The sequence below is a fragment of the Ptychodera flava genome, chromosome 1 (assembly GCF_041260155.1).
Source record: "Ptychodera flava strain L36383 chromosome 1, AS_Pfla_20210202, whole genome shotgun sequence".
NCBI classification, from domain to species: domain Eukaryota; kingdom Metazoa; phylum Hemichordata; class Enteropneusta; family Ptychoderidae; genus Ptychodera; species Ptychodera flava.
In genome coordinates this window covers 42,173,486-42,190,295 of record NC_091928.1, presented here as the reverse complement: position 1 = coordinate 42,190,295, position 16,810 = coordinate 42,173,486, and the positions used below count along the sequence as shown (strand labels likewise).

At 36.2% G+C, this 16,810-nt stretch overlaps 2 protein-coding genes across 2 annotated transcripts in view; one reads left to right on the top strand and one right to left on the bottom strand.

Moving 5' to 3' along the window:
* Positions 1–13,076, top strand: part of LOC139144966 (phosphatidylinositol 4-phosphate 3-kinase C2 domain-containing subunit alpha-like) — a 34,134-nt gene extending 21,058 nt beyond the window's left edge. The window contains 11 exon segments of the mRNA XM_070715823.1: positions 1,620–1,767; positions 2,490–2,626; positions 6,100–6,269; positions 6,823–6,979; positions 7,421–7,530; positions 8,445–8,649; positions 9,117–9,359; positions 9,934–10,002; positions 10,859–10,972; positions 11,452–11,580; positions 11,991–13,076. Coding sequence (XP_070571924.1) covers positions 1,620–1,767; positions 2,490–2,626; positions 6,100–6,269; positions 6,823–6,979; positions 7,421–7,530; positions 8,445–8,649; positions 9,117–9,359; positions 9,934–10,002; positions 10,859–10,972; positions 11,452–11,580; positions 11,991–12,173 — 1,665 coding nt within the window. The 3' untranslated portion in view covers positions 12,174–13,076.
* Positions 1–16,810, bottom strand: part of LOC139137925 (nucleobindin-2-like) — a 608,701-nt gene that overhangs the window by 131,536 nt on the left and 460,355 nt on the right. The window lies entirely within an intron of this gene.

Genomic DNA, 16,810 nt, shown 5'->3' with positions numbered 1-16,810 from the left:
GCAAACTCCTAGACGATACTGGATTTGACACATGGCATATTATGTATGTCAGTGGCCATGTAAACGATGCAAGCGTGAAAGGCTACTCGAACCAGCCATAAACGGGCCAACAACGGCAGCTGTCATCAACCTTGACCGGAAGTGTCTACGGAAATTACTACGGAGCCATTCAAAGTCTCAGTCCAAGGTCAGCTACTACCAACAATCATGACGACCGTGGACTCTCCGTTGATCTAACATCTCGGCCACCTAATTGTGATGCACTGACTGTAATCGGAGACAACTTTCATTCAACGTTTTTTTTCTCCATGTCTGTGATTTTACTTGCCTTGTTCTCGATATCGCGAAGGTACCGAAACCCTCTAGTATGTTTGTCAACTGTACCTTTCAAGCACCCGTTTACGTCAAGTTCTGTCGTTCGCCGAAATAAAATAGCTCTTCTCAAGGAGCCATCGAAAATTAAATTTATAGACACAATTATTATTGAAATATAAACATTTGAATAACAATGTTGAACTCTGTTGATATCGTTTGCAATGAATGCTGTACTACTAGCGACATAATAATGATCGTATTGATCAGCTGATACCATGGCATGCAGCTCGCTGATCATACTGATGTCGATGCATGAACATTCCGTTTTCTTCATCTCTGGCATTTCACCGTGTCGATTTTTTGAATGGCATGATATTTAAAGGTGATATTTCAAGTTTGATATAGACGGTAGGGATGCAGTTACTTTTCATTTCCTTCGAAAATACATCGTTTTTCAATTCAAAATGAACCGTGAAAGTGCTGGTCATTTTATTTTGTGCTGAACGTGCGTGTTCAGTGCAGTGCACTGTGCAGTGTGGAGTGCATGTAATATGTACAGAGTCAGGGCTGATCATGCTGGACGACGCTCACTGGCTTCAAACTCAGTTAAAATTTCCTTTTTTATTCGTTTTCTACAACTACAAATTCACTGGCATTGCCAAAACTATAAAATAATAGCAATAATGCACCCCCTCCCGGCCCATAATGGACTCAAGCAAACTTTGCACTCCATAATGTACTCGGCTTCGCCTCGTACATTATGTCGTGCAAAGTTTGCTTTCGTCATTATGAACCGGGAGGGGGTGCATTATTGCCTAAATAAATATGTTCACCGTCAATGATTACACACTGTCATCAATGCTTTCTCAATTGCAACAGACACATCTTTATTGTTATTTTCCCTCTTTTGCATGCATTATTTCTGTAAACTTTTCCCAAAGTGTAGCGTGCATGTATGGTCTGTCCAAACACTAGGATAGATCAAACACTAGGGCAGATCAAAATGGCATTTTAACTTTATCTCAATGTGCTATAATACTCCTGTATGAATGAATCTGAGTATTTCAAATGATAATCAAGACAATAAATATATCAGAAAAAAGAGTATGTTCCAAATAATAATCAGTTACAGATATCAGGGAATAAGTCACTGATTTGTACAAGTAATGCTTGGGGAATTTTTATTTGCCATTTTTTGTTTCTTTGAATGACCTATATGTACACTTATTTTGTCAGAGTCAAATTCACATTATATGACATAGGCATTGATTATTTTCTGTTAAAATGTATCGACTACTTGACAGGCTGGGGAAGATCTTCGTCAGGACATGCTGACGTTACAGATGATCAGACTTATGGATAAACTGTGGCTGAAAGAAGCATGGACCTGAAAAGAAGGTATGGACCTGAAAATGATCACTTTCCGATGTATGGCCACTGGACAAAACTCAGGTACGTGATGATGTTGTTGTGGACCTTTCTGAATATTCAACATCAATGATGAGTGATTACTATTGCATCAATACATCAATTTACCTTACGCAAGTGAATACCAATATGCCAAGCTGAATTCAAAAGACTTCGTCTGTGTTACCAAGATTTTAACATTTAATGACCTCTTAGGATGCAGGCTACAGTTTGCACCACTTGCAAATGACCTTTGAAGTAAATCTTCAGTTTACAGTGATAAACAAAAATCTCAGTTGTACCAACTGTCTGGCTGCCAACAGATTTTCATAGATAAAGGACCTTGGTAAAAGTTAACCTGCGGGTCCAGGGAGGAGACCATTTACAGAACTACCATATCTATATTTTGATATCAGAAATCTGAAATTGAAAGTCAACAAGGCTCATTTTCATCAACCATTGGACGCACTACCACGTGATGCAGATTGCATGCCTGCAAGATATTACACTGAATGTGCATGATGATTTCATGGATTTTCTATCATCAGCAATGTTACCCATGTCACAAATACCCCTGATATCTGAAATTACTTTTAGTGAGATGTCATTTAACACTTTCACCGCCATGATTTAGCCTAAATCCATTGTTAGCAGTGGTGATTTGGACCAGTTTTATGGAATCAAGATGAACAGGTAACTTTGATTTGCAATATCCAAAATGCCACGTTCAGTTTGATTTCTATATACTGATGCACGTTACACTCTAGGTCTGGTAGAGTTGGTTCCTGACTCAGAGACACTGCGTAAGATTCAAGTAGAGCGTGGTGTCACTGGATCATTCAAGGATCGACCACTTGCAGACTGGCTACAGAAGTATAACCCAACAGAAACAGAATACCAAAAGGTAATGAATTCATCTCTACTGGAATACTGGTGTAGCTGAATTGCCCTGGGCAAAGTCCTCCTACTCATTACATTCAGATTCTCTGTGGGCGTCATCTTTCATACAAAATAGATTAATTACAAAAATGCAAATATACTCCCAAGATTAACATTTAATTGTAATCCAGCATAGTATGAACTGAAGCAAAATTTACTGGCAGTTTGGTTATTTGGTGTGTTGTCAGAAAAATTTCCATATGACACTTGTTCGATATATGATGTCTACACATCGTCTGCATCAATATGTTTTAGTTTTTAAGCCTTTTGTAATGCAAGGGAGATAATTGTGAAGAAAATGTGTGTCAAACAATGCCATTTTTTAGTTTTTGTCAGGATTTCCTATACAATGGGTGTAATCAGATGTATAATGAATACAAAATGTTCTTTGTGAAAGTTGTCTAGTTTCAATGTACCGGCAGGGTAATGTTTTAATCTGTCTTTCGCAAGGGTAAATTTTGGTGAAATTTGTTGTCTGCCAATTAAATCTCCAAATGCATTACTTGATGAAAGTCCAAACAAGTTACAATAGGGAGTGTGATTTTGACACTCCAAAGAGTGAACATCCTCAGACTGGTAAGATGGTAAAAACAAACAATTTCACAAATTGAATCAAACTTTTAATGATAGATTGGGACTGCAAAAAATATTGGTATGTGATTAACAGAATTCCCCTTGGCCATTGTAACCTGTAACCCTTGGGAGAGAAAGAATTGCTTGCACACTTTTCTAACATCAGTTTACCCACTGACAAAGTCTTAATAATTAATATAAGTATTATATAGAAATAATAACGCAAATAATAATAGGTTCAATTTCCATGAAAATTTCACTATAAAGGTATTTTGGGTCGAAAAGACCAATATGATATCGATTTCAGTGCCCCATATTCCATGGTAACCATTTGAGGGTTTGAAAATTTCAGTTTTTCTAATATCCCATGAAAAGTTACTTTGATTGATATGAAAATTACCTAGTGGGGGAGTTCGGGTCAGAGAACACAAAAACAAGACTTATCTTAATGTTTCGAGTTGCCATGGTAACTATTTTGGGATTGAAAATGTTACTTTTTCCCTAATTCCTATAAAGAACTATTGATTGATGTCATAAATTGATAATAAGGGTTTTTCTTGTTAGCACACAAAAAAAATCACACTCCTTTTAATGTGAGATGTTTCCATGGTAACCATTCAGGAGTAAAAATTAGCAGTTTTTCAAAGATTCCACCTAAAATCCAGTAACAACAGAATATGTTATATCAAAGGGATATTTTGGGTTAGAAAGACCAAATATTCAGTGTAAAAATCCAGTAATCAACAGAAATATTATACCAAAGGGTTATTTTGGGTTAGAAAGACAAAACATGATATCCATTTTTACTGCCCTATGTTTACATAGTAACCTATTTGCATTTTAAAATTTCAAAGTTTTTCCAAATTCCATTAAAAGTAATCCCAGTTACTATGCAAATGCTCTCCTAAGTGTATTTATCACAGCATGAACTCCATGTTCATTTTTGTTTCATGTTGCCATGGTAACCATTAAGTAACCACAGTTTTTTTTTATTTAAAACCATGCGTATTTTAGATCAGGGGTATCTGTTTTCGTTAACCAGACAAGAAAAGGCTACTTTACGAGATTCTGCCCATGAAGTGAATTTTCTAGTCTTTTGATGTGTATACTTGCACACCTTTAATACCCAAGGAAACAGGTATAATGGACGACAGTGGGACTCAAAAGTTTGTGACCTATTAACAACCCGTTTCACTCTCAGAGTTGTATGCAAATTTTAAAAGTCGCCATGACAACCTGACAACAACATGGCCTTTTCAGCACTGAGACATACTGTAGCAGGGCTAAAAATTGGCCATGGCCCTTCTGCCGAGAGGAGGCATAATTTCTGTGTCATTGTGATTGATACATTATTATCAAAATGCAACGAGAATGCGTTTTTATTGGCCATCGTTTCCTGTGCCTGTCATTCAAGTACGTCAGTTCAGATATTGAAACTTTGTTGCAAAGTTCCACCGCACGGCCGGTCGTCTTTGTAATTTCCAGAACAAAGTCACATTATGTGCCCAGCTGGGTTTGACTGCATTTATCTACCTCGTCCCAAAGTGACGGACGGATCTTTCAACCTTTCAGCTTGGTGAAAAACGCATTTATTGATTCGCCAAAGGCCTGTGGATTCGCTTATTTTTGCACAAGTGCTACATGGACATAGGAAAAAGTTCGACTCACCCTTGCCCTCTCGATTGTTGAATACAACCACGGTCCATCATGATGAGAGTTCTCGAATCAAAAACTGTAGCCGTGCTCGAATACAAATGTCTTCTCATTAAATTACGTCATTCTTGATATACAATTGTTAGCATTCCAAATCTGTAACCCTGTTTTTTTCAAAGTTTGGAGAAGGGCAGCATTTCCATCTGAATGATTGAACGACGTGAAACGCAAAATTCCATCGCATATTATCCGGCAATATGTACACTGTACAGTAGAAATACTGTATACGCTCCAGGTATGTATAACTATAAGCTTATACTCCACAAAATGGCCACAGGCGGCGTGAACTTTCTGAAAAGATTTCCTAAACGTCCTACTTGTTACCTTAGAGACTCACATGTGATGTCCTGAAAAGTATTCTCTGCAGTAATTCCAGTTTCTGTCAACATGCAAAGCTGAATGACACGAGACGTAGTGTGCAGACTACACATTCACGAGCACGTTCACTCAACTGCGCACGCTCATATTGGCAGATTACACTGGCAAAAGAGTGCGCACGCGTAAAGTTATATCTGTAGCACAGATCTCATGGAAGCTCATGCCTTTGCTCTATTTCCATCCCAAAACTTCCTTGATTGCTTACAGTTAATGCACATGAACAAAATAAAACCAACAACGTCAGCATAGGGAGAGGGTTTATGGTTTTCGCCACAACTACAAATGCTACGCTGAAGGTACGTTTACAAGGCCAATTACACTGGCATAGACTCTCCACAGTCGCTGTGCCTTGTTTTCTACATGCCCACGACTGCCACGATAAGCCTGCATTCGAAGCCTACGCTGTGCAGCTCAGCAGCTGTGAGCAGGCGCTGCCAGACACAGCGACTGTCAGTTTTTGCAAGTATATGAATATTCATAAGGGTAGTGATGTCAAAAGGAACACCTAACTGGGCGGAGAGAATATATGTACGACAATTAGAAGTCACCCCTATTGACAAAATTAAAATAAACAACACCTCTTTTTCAGAATTCCCACAGCTTCAATGAACTGTTATTAGATTTCTATATAATACTTATAGCCCCTAAACTTGTAATAATAATAATAATAATAATAATAATAATAATAATAATAATAATGATTTATTCAAAAAGCGTGTATATCCACTGTGATAAAAAGTGATCAAAGTCTTAATGTGACGTTCTCTATAACAGGCAGTAGATAACTTCATCTATTCCTGTGCTGGTTACTGTGTAGCAACCTATGTCCTTGGCATTGGTGACAGACATAACGATAACATCATGGTCAAAACAACGGGACATATGTTTCACATTGACTTCGGCAAATTCCTTGGAAATGCTCAGATGTTTGGAAGCATTAAAAGGTAAGATTAAAGGAATAACACAGGTTTGAAAAGATGATAATGTGGGTAATTTGGCAACTGGACCTCAGAGAGGTTACTTCTTGCGTGAACACTTCTTTGAAACTTCAATTTTCTGAAATTAGAATTAATACAAGTCAGAGCAGCTTGGTATAAATTACTGTGAACACCTTTTAAATGTATCATCAAGGTTTGTTTCAGAAAAAAATTGAAAACACACAATCTTATATGTGAAAATTATGGGGATACCTGATTTCGTAATGTTGTGGGTGAAGTTGACCTTTGTGAATTCAAAGTGATATCAATGTTCAGGGTGGCAAAGGTAAAAAAACACAGTGAATTTGAACTTCTATAGGTGCTAGTCAGTCATAGGCATGCTTATTTCATGCAACAGGGATTTTTCCCTTCAAGTTCAATAACTGAGCAGTACAAAAGCAGGACTTCTTAAGTGGTGGAACTCGTACGTTTTAGCCTTTCCTTACCTACCAACTACCTCTCACCTGCCTTGTATTTTGATATTTGAATGTTTTCACACCATTCTGCATTTTCCTTTCAGGGATCGTACCCCATTTGTTCTGACATCAGACATGGCGTACGTGATCAATGGTGGAGACAAGCCAAGCAGTAGATTCCATGATTTTGTAGACCTCTGCTGTCAAGCCTTCAACATCGTCAGATGCCATGCTAATCTATTTTTCAGTCTCTTTGGACTGGTGGGTTTCTGCTCAATTGCTGTATTTCAAAAAGAACATAGAGTTCCCGAAAGTGGATGATACAGGGACAACCATCTCTTTTACTGAGACATGACAAAAGTCTTTTCCCTGTTTCAGAGTTACTACTTTAGTCGTTCACTTTACATCAGTTGATTGTGCTTAAGTAGCAAATCCATGGAATTTTTCCTAGAGTTTCCATAAGATGAAGCATCCCGCTTCAGCCTGCCCGTACAACAGAAATACCAAACATCAGTAAGATTTTTTTTGAAGAAAATCAAGTGATAGTCCTATGTTATGGTCTTAATAATCTTTAAAAACTTCCAAGACAATGTTGTGTGCTGAAAATATGTGATTTTGAACATCAAAGATGTTCAATTATAACACTAATTGTTACAACAATGATCAGGAGTGTTGATCATCCCATTATTATTCCCTCTACAGATGTTGAATTCTGGGATAGCAGAGTTAGCTAATGTAGAAGACATCAAGTACGTACACAATGCATTGAAACCCAGTGCATCAAATGCTGAATCTACAGCCATGTTTACAAGGTATGGTGTATCAGTAATTCCTGTCCCATAATGACTGTGGAATGTCAACCATTTCAGACTTGGAAGTTACACTATTTGGTGAATTTTTCAGGTTTTACTTCCATTTCAGGTCTTTTTGAAGTATGTCTTTGAAGTGCGTGCCCCTCCTTTAACCAGTTTTATTTCCTGAGTGATCTACATCATGTACAGGGATCCCTGAACCCATTATGTAGTTGTCCAAATTCATTGTTCCACACGACAGAGTTGTACTGTATGTAGGTACATGTAGCTGTTATAAGCCCTTCCACTGCCTTGGTTTGACCCAAACCCTCTGTTATCAATAGTGAGTGTGGACCTGTTTACTTTGAATTAGGGGTGAACAGGGTACGAGATCGACACTTTTCACCTTTATTGGAAACAGGCTCCCAAAAGCTCTCAGCAGGAAGTTCAGTTGAGACTCAATTTTCTTTACATGGACAGAAAAATTTCACCTCTCCTTTACCCTTTCAGCGCTGTAATTGTTCCCACCAAAATGTTGTTGCAACATTTCACACAGTGGTTATATATTTTCCAATCACTTTTGTTATAATTTTGGACGTGAATGATATTATTTTCTGTTGGCTACAGTTTTTGATCAAAAATTTCTGAAAAACATGAAAAAAGTCTTAGTTTTATTTTTAGTGATGAGGTGACAAAAATTAACTTCAAAGTGTTAACAATGGTCAAATAATGAAAAGGAAATGAAAATGAAAGGATCAAATGCCTATGACAAATGATTATAATTCTTCATGACATGTACCTTATTCTGCAAGTGGATATATACATTTACCATGTTGATGATGAAGTAAAATGATACATTAATAAATAAATAAAACAGAGCCACATCGCATCGATATCACAATTTTAGGGATTTAGAAACTACATCTCCCTTACAGACTAATTGAAGCCAGTCTTGGTGCAAAGTCAACACAGATTAACTTCTTCATCCATAACTTGGCACAGATGAGATTCAGCGGATCATCAGCGGAGTCTGGCATACTGTCCTTTTCACCGAAAACCTTCACACGGGAAGCGGACGGCAAGATAGAAAGTGCTACTGTGTTCGGCTACCAGAAGAGATACAATCCAGACAAGCATTATGTAAGTATAAACATTTACATGCCAAAAATGGCTGGTAGGTTTGGTGTCGCCAGATGTGTGTTTATTAATATGCAAATATGGCAACAGTACCTTGAATGTAATCTCTTTAACGTGCTGTCTTCTTCCATAAGAAAAGGAGATACCTGCCATTTTAATCTTTTACTCTTAGTGCAAGAGGGTGATTAGTATTCAGTCATGTAAATTATAATAATGAGCATTGTTTTGGTATTCAAATTTTATGCTAATGATTCTTTGTCTATCTGGACTATTCGTGTACCTCTCATCTTGCATTGAATGATATAGTAACCCAAATGCGGATCAAACAAAATCAAACAGAAACTTCTTTCATGGAACCCAGTGGAACACAGTGGGTTCTTTCATGGATTGTAGTCATATGCATCTTCGTATTGCAGATCAATCAATGATTTTTGCCACAAGAAGTAAAAACAAAATTTCTTCTTTTCCAGTTGTACATTGTTAAAGTGAACAGAGTAGGGGAGAAGGAGCCAACGTTTATTTTCCGAAAATTCAGTGAATTTCATGAACTGGACGACAAGCTGTCAGACATGTTTCCCAGAATTCGGCTACCAACACTGTCCAGCACACACACCCTTGGACGTACCCATATCAAACAGGTTGCTGAGAGGAGGAAAATTGAAATTGAGAAGTGGCTGGATGAAGTGTTGAACATGGCGCCAGAGGTGTCCGAGGTCAGTGTCAACCCTTTTAGAGCTGCATATCGGTTAATCCTGTTTACTTCTATATTGTGTGGGTTGTTCCATTTTCAGGGTATAGAGGAGAAAGGTTCCACCCTGATTGTGCAATTAAGACAAAGTTCAATAGTTAATCTCTTTAACTCTTGTAACAGTTATTGAATGAGTATAACATGCATTTTTGACCAATGGGAATGATGACATTACAAGTCAAACTTTACAACTAGTTGAGCCTCTCATACGTATATTGGATTACTTTCAGTTTGATTTGTGAAAAAATGCTCAACAAAAGTCATATAGTCAAGTAGAGATATTATTTTGGAGAAGACACAAATTGCTCTGGTATTTCTAATCGATTGAGTTCACAAAGTCAAAAGAAACAATTTGAATTGAGAGTCAAGCTGTTTAATCTCAAGTGGTCACAGTGGAGTTTGTTCAATGTAATGTAAACAAATTATGTAGAATGAAAGTAATTGCTTTCAGGTCAAATGTATATTACTGTGTGAACATAGATTGGTTTGCCAAGTTGCAGTGATGATACTAACATTCATATATTCATAATTGTTCCCAGTGTGACCTGGTGTACACTTTCTTCCATCCATTGCTACGAGATGAGAGGGATGTAGATTTGATAAGCATGGTCAGGCCTAAAGGTAAGTTAACACAGAAAGGAGTTATTGGTGTGCCATTCTGTAGTTCACAAATCACTGCCTACATATCTTGAGTTTGGTGAACTCAGTTTCATAATAAATATGAGTGACTGTATGCAAATGATCTGTATTTCACACCTTTTATGGTAAAAGGCATATGTAACTACTGCCCAGTGCATACCTTTTTATGATAAGATGCAATGTAATGTAACTGCTACGGCTTTATGGTAATATGCAAATGTATTTGCTACACAGTGCATACCTTTTTATGGCAATATGCAAATGTATCTGCAGCCCTGTGCATACCCTTTTATGGTAATATGCAAATGTATCTGCTGGCAATTGCATACCCTTTTATGTAATGTGCAAAAGTATCTGTTGCCCAGTGTATACCGGCACCCTTTAAAGGTATTACGGTATGCAAGCTGAAGTACTGTAGAGTGCATATGTTTAAAAAATTCAGTCTCGGAATTTTACTGATAATGGTTGCAAGAAACCAGCCTGTTCATCACTGTTCCAAATATGTTGGAAGTCTATGTAGAATGTTTTATCTTGGACTCAACTTTGGTGATAAACAAGGCATCTTCAACATTCTGTGTATACCTTCAGAGAATCAGAATAGATCATTTCACTGAACGGATGTTTTCAAAATACACATAACCAAATATGTAACACACAAAATGAAGTCTTTTGTGCGTCCCTAATTTTTGTACCAATAAAGTGCATAGAACTGTCCAACATCGTCATCCATTTTCATCCCCTGACATTCAGCTTTGCCCTAAAAATGAAATGGTGAATTTGGTAAGGAAAAAATAAAAGCAGTGTTTCCTTTCTCATTGCAGAGAGTACATTACCAACAACCAACAGCAAAAGAGTGGTCAGATTGGTGGCCAAGTCAAACTATCACTGCATTACAAGAATGGAGCTCTGGTCATAATGGTCATGCATGTCAAAGACTTGGTAAGATAAGGTTGAATGCATCTCAAGGAAGGATATTCAGACTCTCAAAATTTTATAATATTCTTAATAGCCTACCTCTTGTGGGGACTTATTTTCAAGCTTATGGAGTAAATAAAGTTTTGACCGGCTTATTTTTGTGAAAATCAAGTATTTTTGTTACGATGCAAAGTTGGTTTTAACCAACTTGATGGTGACATTTGAACTTTGTCAGATAAGGGTTAATTTTGCTTCTGTTTATAGTTGTCTAGCTTTAAGACTGATACACTATTGTTGTTTTTAAATTGACAAGTATTAATTTAGTTCATGGAAAGTGGAAGTTGAGATATTGACAAATATATTTTGAGAAACTCAAAATTAAAATGTTCATAGCCATTTGTAGTTTAGAAAAAAATATATTAAATGTTCAGTATCACAAGGCACAGGAGTAAATGCTCAGAATGTCAGTCATTTACTTGATATTGTTTTCCTCCGTATTTTAGATTCCACCAACTGATGGGGGACCACCAGATCCCTATGTCAAGCTCTATCTATTGCCAGATCCTGACAAAGCCACCAAGAGGAAGACAAAAGTTGCCAGAAAGACACTAAACCCTACTTACAATGAAATGGTAGGTACTTCCAATCACATCTCTGGATCTCTGAGTGCTGTAATTTTTCCCGCCAACTTTTATTGCAACATTTTTCCAATTTTTATGAATTTTTCTTTAATTTATTTGCTAATTTTGGACCAAATGGACATCCCTTTTTCATAGGCAAGTTTTTGGTGTGAATTTTGGGAAGAATCTGGAAAAAATGTCTGGACTTGAAAAATTGTTTTGGTTATGGCACTCGAAGGGTTAATAGTGTAAATCTCTTGTGTGACTTTGGGTTTGATTTACTTTGAACATTTTTTCATAACTGAAAATTGCAATCATGTAAATGACCAGTTTATAAATTATAATGCCACCTATGAAAATTTACCTTATCAATTGAACTTTTACAAAGTGTAATTTATTAATATCTAAAACCTTGATTTCAGCTCATCTATAACATACCATTGCCGAGTGTAAAGAAGAGGATTTTACAAATCACCGTGTGGAACTCTGAAAGTCTAAAGGAAAATAGCTTCATGGGCTCTGTCAATGTGCCATTAGAAAACATTAATCTAGCAATGGAGACAGTCGATTGGTACAGACTTGGACCATTCCTTAAAGTTGCGTGACGTTAGCCAACTATACTGTTGGTTTTGAACATTCATGTGCCAACTGTGGGAATGTCTAACAAATACTTTGAGCAGACTACAGAGATCAACTCCAAGAATTGTGCATAGTTGTCAAAGTGTTTTGAATGGTGCTAATCTGTGCATTTATCCTGTCCAGACCATACTTTGCTTATCTATGAATTTATCCTGTCCAGACCAGACTTGCCATGCCGGAAGTGTGATGTTAACTCCTGATAATTACTCACAGCAGACACAATTTTCTAGTCTTTGTGAGATGTCGGATGACTTTCCATCCAACATACAAATCATTTGTCAGCCATGTAAAACAAGTCAAGTTTTCTATGATGTTAGAGTATCTGCTGAGTTGTACAAAAATTGACAATGGGTATACAGTTCTCAATAGTATATCTGATGAACTTTTTTGTTCTGTAAACGCTATATCCCTCTGAGATCAAGTCAAATGTAGTAGAGAAAGAAAGATTGCCACTTCTTATTTCATCTATTTTATGCTGCTGAGAGCCTGCTAATTATGTCCTAGGTACAATTTACACAAGATACAGTACCAGTAGCATAGATTATCACAATGAAACTAAGCAAGTTTTGCTTGGCATAGGTGAGAGACAGCTTGAAAGGTAATATATTTAAGTGTGTATGAATCACAGGACAATCAACGTACATAGTTCAAAGAGAGGATTGAAATGTCTCAGTTTTTGTCAGGTAATGCTGTAGGGATGAAAAAGTAAGAGCGTGCTTGAAAGGAGTTGAGTGTAGTCTAGTCAGAGATTTTCACTCCATAGCAATCTAGTTATATTAGTTGCCTTCATGAACAGAGAGCTACCTCCTAACCTGATAACCCTGTTACCCCAAGACCCCTGTTTATGGATCCAGCCACCCTATTGAACGCAAAGGAAGGGAATATTCTAAAGTCCTGGTGATTATAGGGTTTACATGTTGATATTAATTCATAAGATGGGTTCCATGTCTATTAGTCTATAGTAACTGAGTTTCTGCTCATCATTTAATTCTTAAGCAGGTGATTCACTTTCTTGATTTTACTTATTTTTATTAAGAAGAAAGAAAAAATTGTAGCTGTATAGCGATTTTTTAACAAATGTTTGTAAACTGTAATATTTTAGTCTGCCCAAGGTAACTGGGTATTAGTGTTATAATGTCACTTGTCTTTGTACATTTGTCAGGCTGTGGAAATATCTATGTTACTGCAAATCATATGTGAAATCCTGTTTAGACTTTCAACCATCTCTAAGTGAATCAAGAAATGATAAACAAATGAAATACTCTCTAAAGAGTTGTTGAGGAAGTCTGCAGAGTACTGTCAGTTTGTGAAATGTAACTCACATGTGTTCATTTGTATTCTGGTATGTGGAATTATTAGCCATGTCTGACTTCCATTATTTCAATGTACAGTAGAGCTTACAATAATTCCATGCGTATTTGTCTTGTCATTTTCATAGTTGGTACAAAACTTCTTTTATGTACAGTAAAGCATACGGTATATTCATATTAATTCAATGCTTACTCATCTTGTCATTTTCATAGTTGGCACAAAAACTTCTTATAAGAGTGGGGGGAAAAATTGGGCTTTGTGAAAGAAAAACTATCAAAATTTAAGCTTGACAGATAGCAAGTTCCACTGTGTGAATCATGAACCGTTGCAGGAGATATTATGCCAAGTAAACTCAATGGATGTAAAAGTGCTAGATAAGGAACATTCAGTGCCTATTTTAGACCTAAGTCCTTTTTATTGTTTTATGTCACACATCAGGTATTTCAAGTTTCTTAATTAGAGTGTAGAATTAACTCTGTGATTTGTAACTTTTTGCAAGCATAAAGAAGATGATAATTGTAAAATCTGAGATAATGAGTCATGCTGTTTTGTTACTGTAATAAGACAAGCTCACTAAAAACCAGATTGCTTTAAGGTAGTATGAGCCTTGAAAATGAAAGACTTCAAATCTCCTCAATGCAACTTTCAACCATACTCGTTCGAAATCGAGAAAAAAATCATGGGTCATCACACTCAAAGATTGACACTAGAGAAATCAATAGCCTAATATGTATTGATATTTTAAATTCAAAATGGCCACCATCCCTGTTTTAGCTCTCTGGGGAAAAATATAATTCTTCGATTATCAATAGTTAAGACAGTAAAGATTTTTTTTGCTCCAAGAGCTTTAAAATGACGCCTCCCCCCACAAGTGGTATAGAGGAAAAAAATTGTAAAAATTTGAGATTATTAACAGCTGTACCCGAGGCACATTTAACCTTTAATGTAATCGTTTTGTTAATCTGTGTGTCTGTCATATTTAAAAGTAAAATACATTAAGTCAAACTTTGTATGTTTTAGGTAAGACTACGTATTTGTTACAGCTAGTAGTCATAGGATTATGATAGGAGAACTACTTCATCACAAGATTGATGTAACTTGAAAAAATGCCACTTTTTGTAAATAGGGTACAACGTCATAATAGTAAATGCTCTGATTATGTTCTGATCCCTTCTGACAATTTTTTTACTTAGAGTATCTTGAGTTTAAAGATCATGTGAATGTAAGTGTGATAGTTTTAAATGTAGTATTTATTGTGTAACGCGACTTATTCTGACATTCTGGGCTAGTGGGAAGGATCGATGGACACTAATTACCAGATACTAACTATACAGGGTAGTATTGCTGTATGCCCTATTCTAAATTCAGAAAGACTCCCTAGGTCACCAGTAATTGCAGTCTATTGTCCACCAATCTTCCCTCCTGCCCTGACATTCTGTACCATATGCTTTTCACACTCAGCTTTTGAAATTTCTGAAGTCACTGAATCAATGTAGGAGATTAAATGTGCTTCCTTATGTCAGTTCTGTACCAACACATGTAATTCATACGAGTAGGAACAGAAAACATCTTAGAATCATTTTCACATCAAATTGGCCAAGAGAACACACTGTGTTACCCCTTTCAAATCATGTCATAGTGGCAAACAGATATTTTGCTGATTTTTAGCCAGACACTAGTGTGGTATGTTCTGTACAAAAGGCAAAATAGTCAAAATTTTATCCTTATTTACAACTATCATGGTACAGAATATTTAATAGGAGAACGACATGTACAGGAAAAATAGTTCTGCCTCGGTGAAGAATTTTTATATTCCACATGATGATGTTTTGAAATCATTAAAAGTATTTGGTACTAGACTTTTAAGTTGAACTATCTTTATCTCAGATTTCATTCAATAAAGTGGCCAAAGTGTAGAAGACAATGCAGAATGTACCTATTGCTTTGCAATATTTTGGAAAAATAAGGGTGATACTGCAAACTTCTGTATAAATATTATTGATGAAATTTTGAATTCAGAAAAATATTGTTATTCAAGTTCATATTTTGTTAATACATTATAACGTTATGTCTATGATTTTACTGACAATTTTATAAATGATTTAATTCAGGCCAATGAGAACTTACAATATTTTCTTTGAAATTTCCATTCATGATATCTGAAGGATTATGTCTGATTTTTCTTTCCTAAGGGAGCCACCATTATTTACAGCTTTGGGGTTCGGAGGAATTCAATACAAAACTCAAACATTTTTAGTAAACCCCCTTGCCAACCATGATGAATTGGAGTATTAAACCCCCCTCTCTAACTCAGAAATTTTGACTGACACCCCCCCACTTAAATACCAGTACATGTACTTGTAAAATTTACAAAAATACTGCGATAGTATAGATTTTTCAAATCCTGATGTACCCTGCTAGATAATCAGTTATCTCATGATGGTTGAAAAAGGTGAAACCAACAAAATGATATTCAAAGTGACAACAAAATACAAAAGCTCATGTTGTAATCAGTATCCAACCATGTAATATTTTTTAACTTAGATGGCTATCATATATAATATTGTTTAATTTTGATGGCTATCATTAGATCTAGGATTTTCACTAGGATATCTGACTGGGCAGAATTTAAAAGTGCATGGGGGAGAACACGCAAGAGGCTGAGGGGGGAAGTGTTAAAGGGTTATGTACCTTATCTTGTGTGGGAAATTCTGAGAAATTGATGCGTGCAATGGTGCAGTCTGGTGCTATCTGAGAGGTGTTTGTAATTTGCATTTTAACGAAGTAAAACTTTTAGACAACCGCAAGGGGGATAGCACAAGAAGAGTGTCCCCCCTCTCGCATGGAAAATTTTGAGAAATTGACCTGTGCAATGGTGCAATTTTAGAGTTTTAATTTACTTTGCACCAAAAATTGAGTAGTCCCCTTCTTCCTCTCCAAATTTTGAGCAACCCCTTTGAAGTTTTAAATTTTTTGAGTAACCCCCCTCACACTCCTGCGACCCCCCCCCCCACGCTATAAATAACAGCAGTATAGACTGGTATGCAAATTAAGGTACTTTGAACTTTGACCCAACATAACACACACATACATATATATATATATATATATATATATATATATATATATATATATATATATATATATAATGAAAATTACTGTAAGTACATAGTAGTAACATCAGTTGTAATAATAGTACTTGAAGTAATTTTTGTTAATGTGTATAACCCTCTTCTTTTGCCATCAAACAGTAATTTTTTACTATTACATGTGCACACTGTGATATTATATA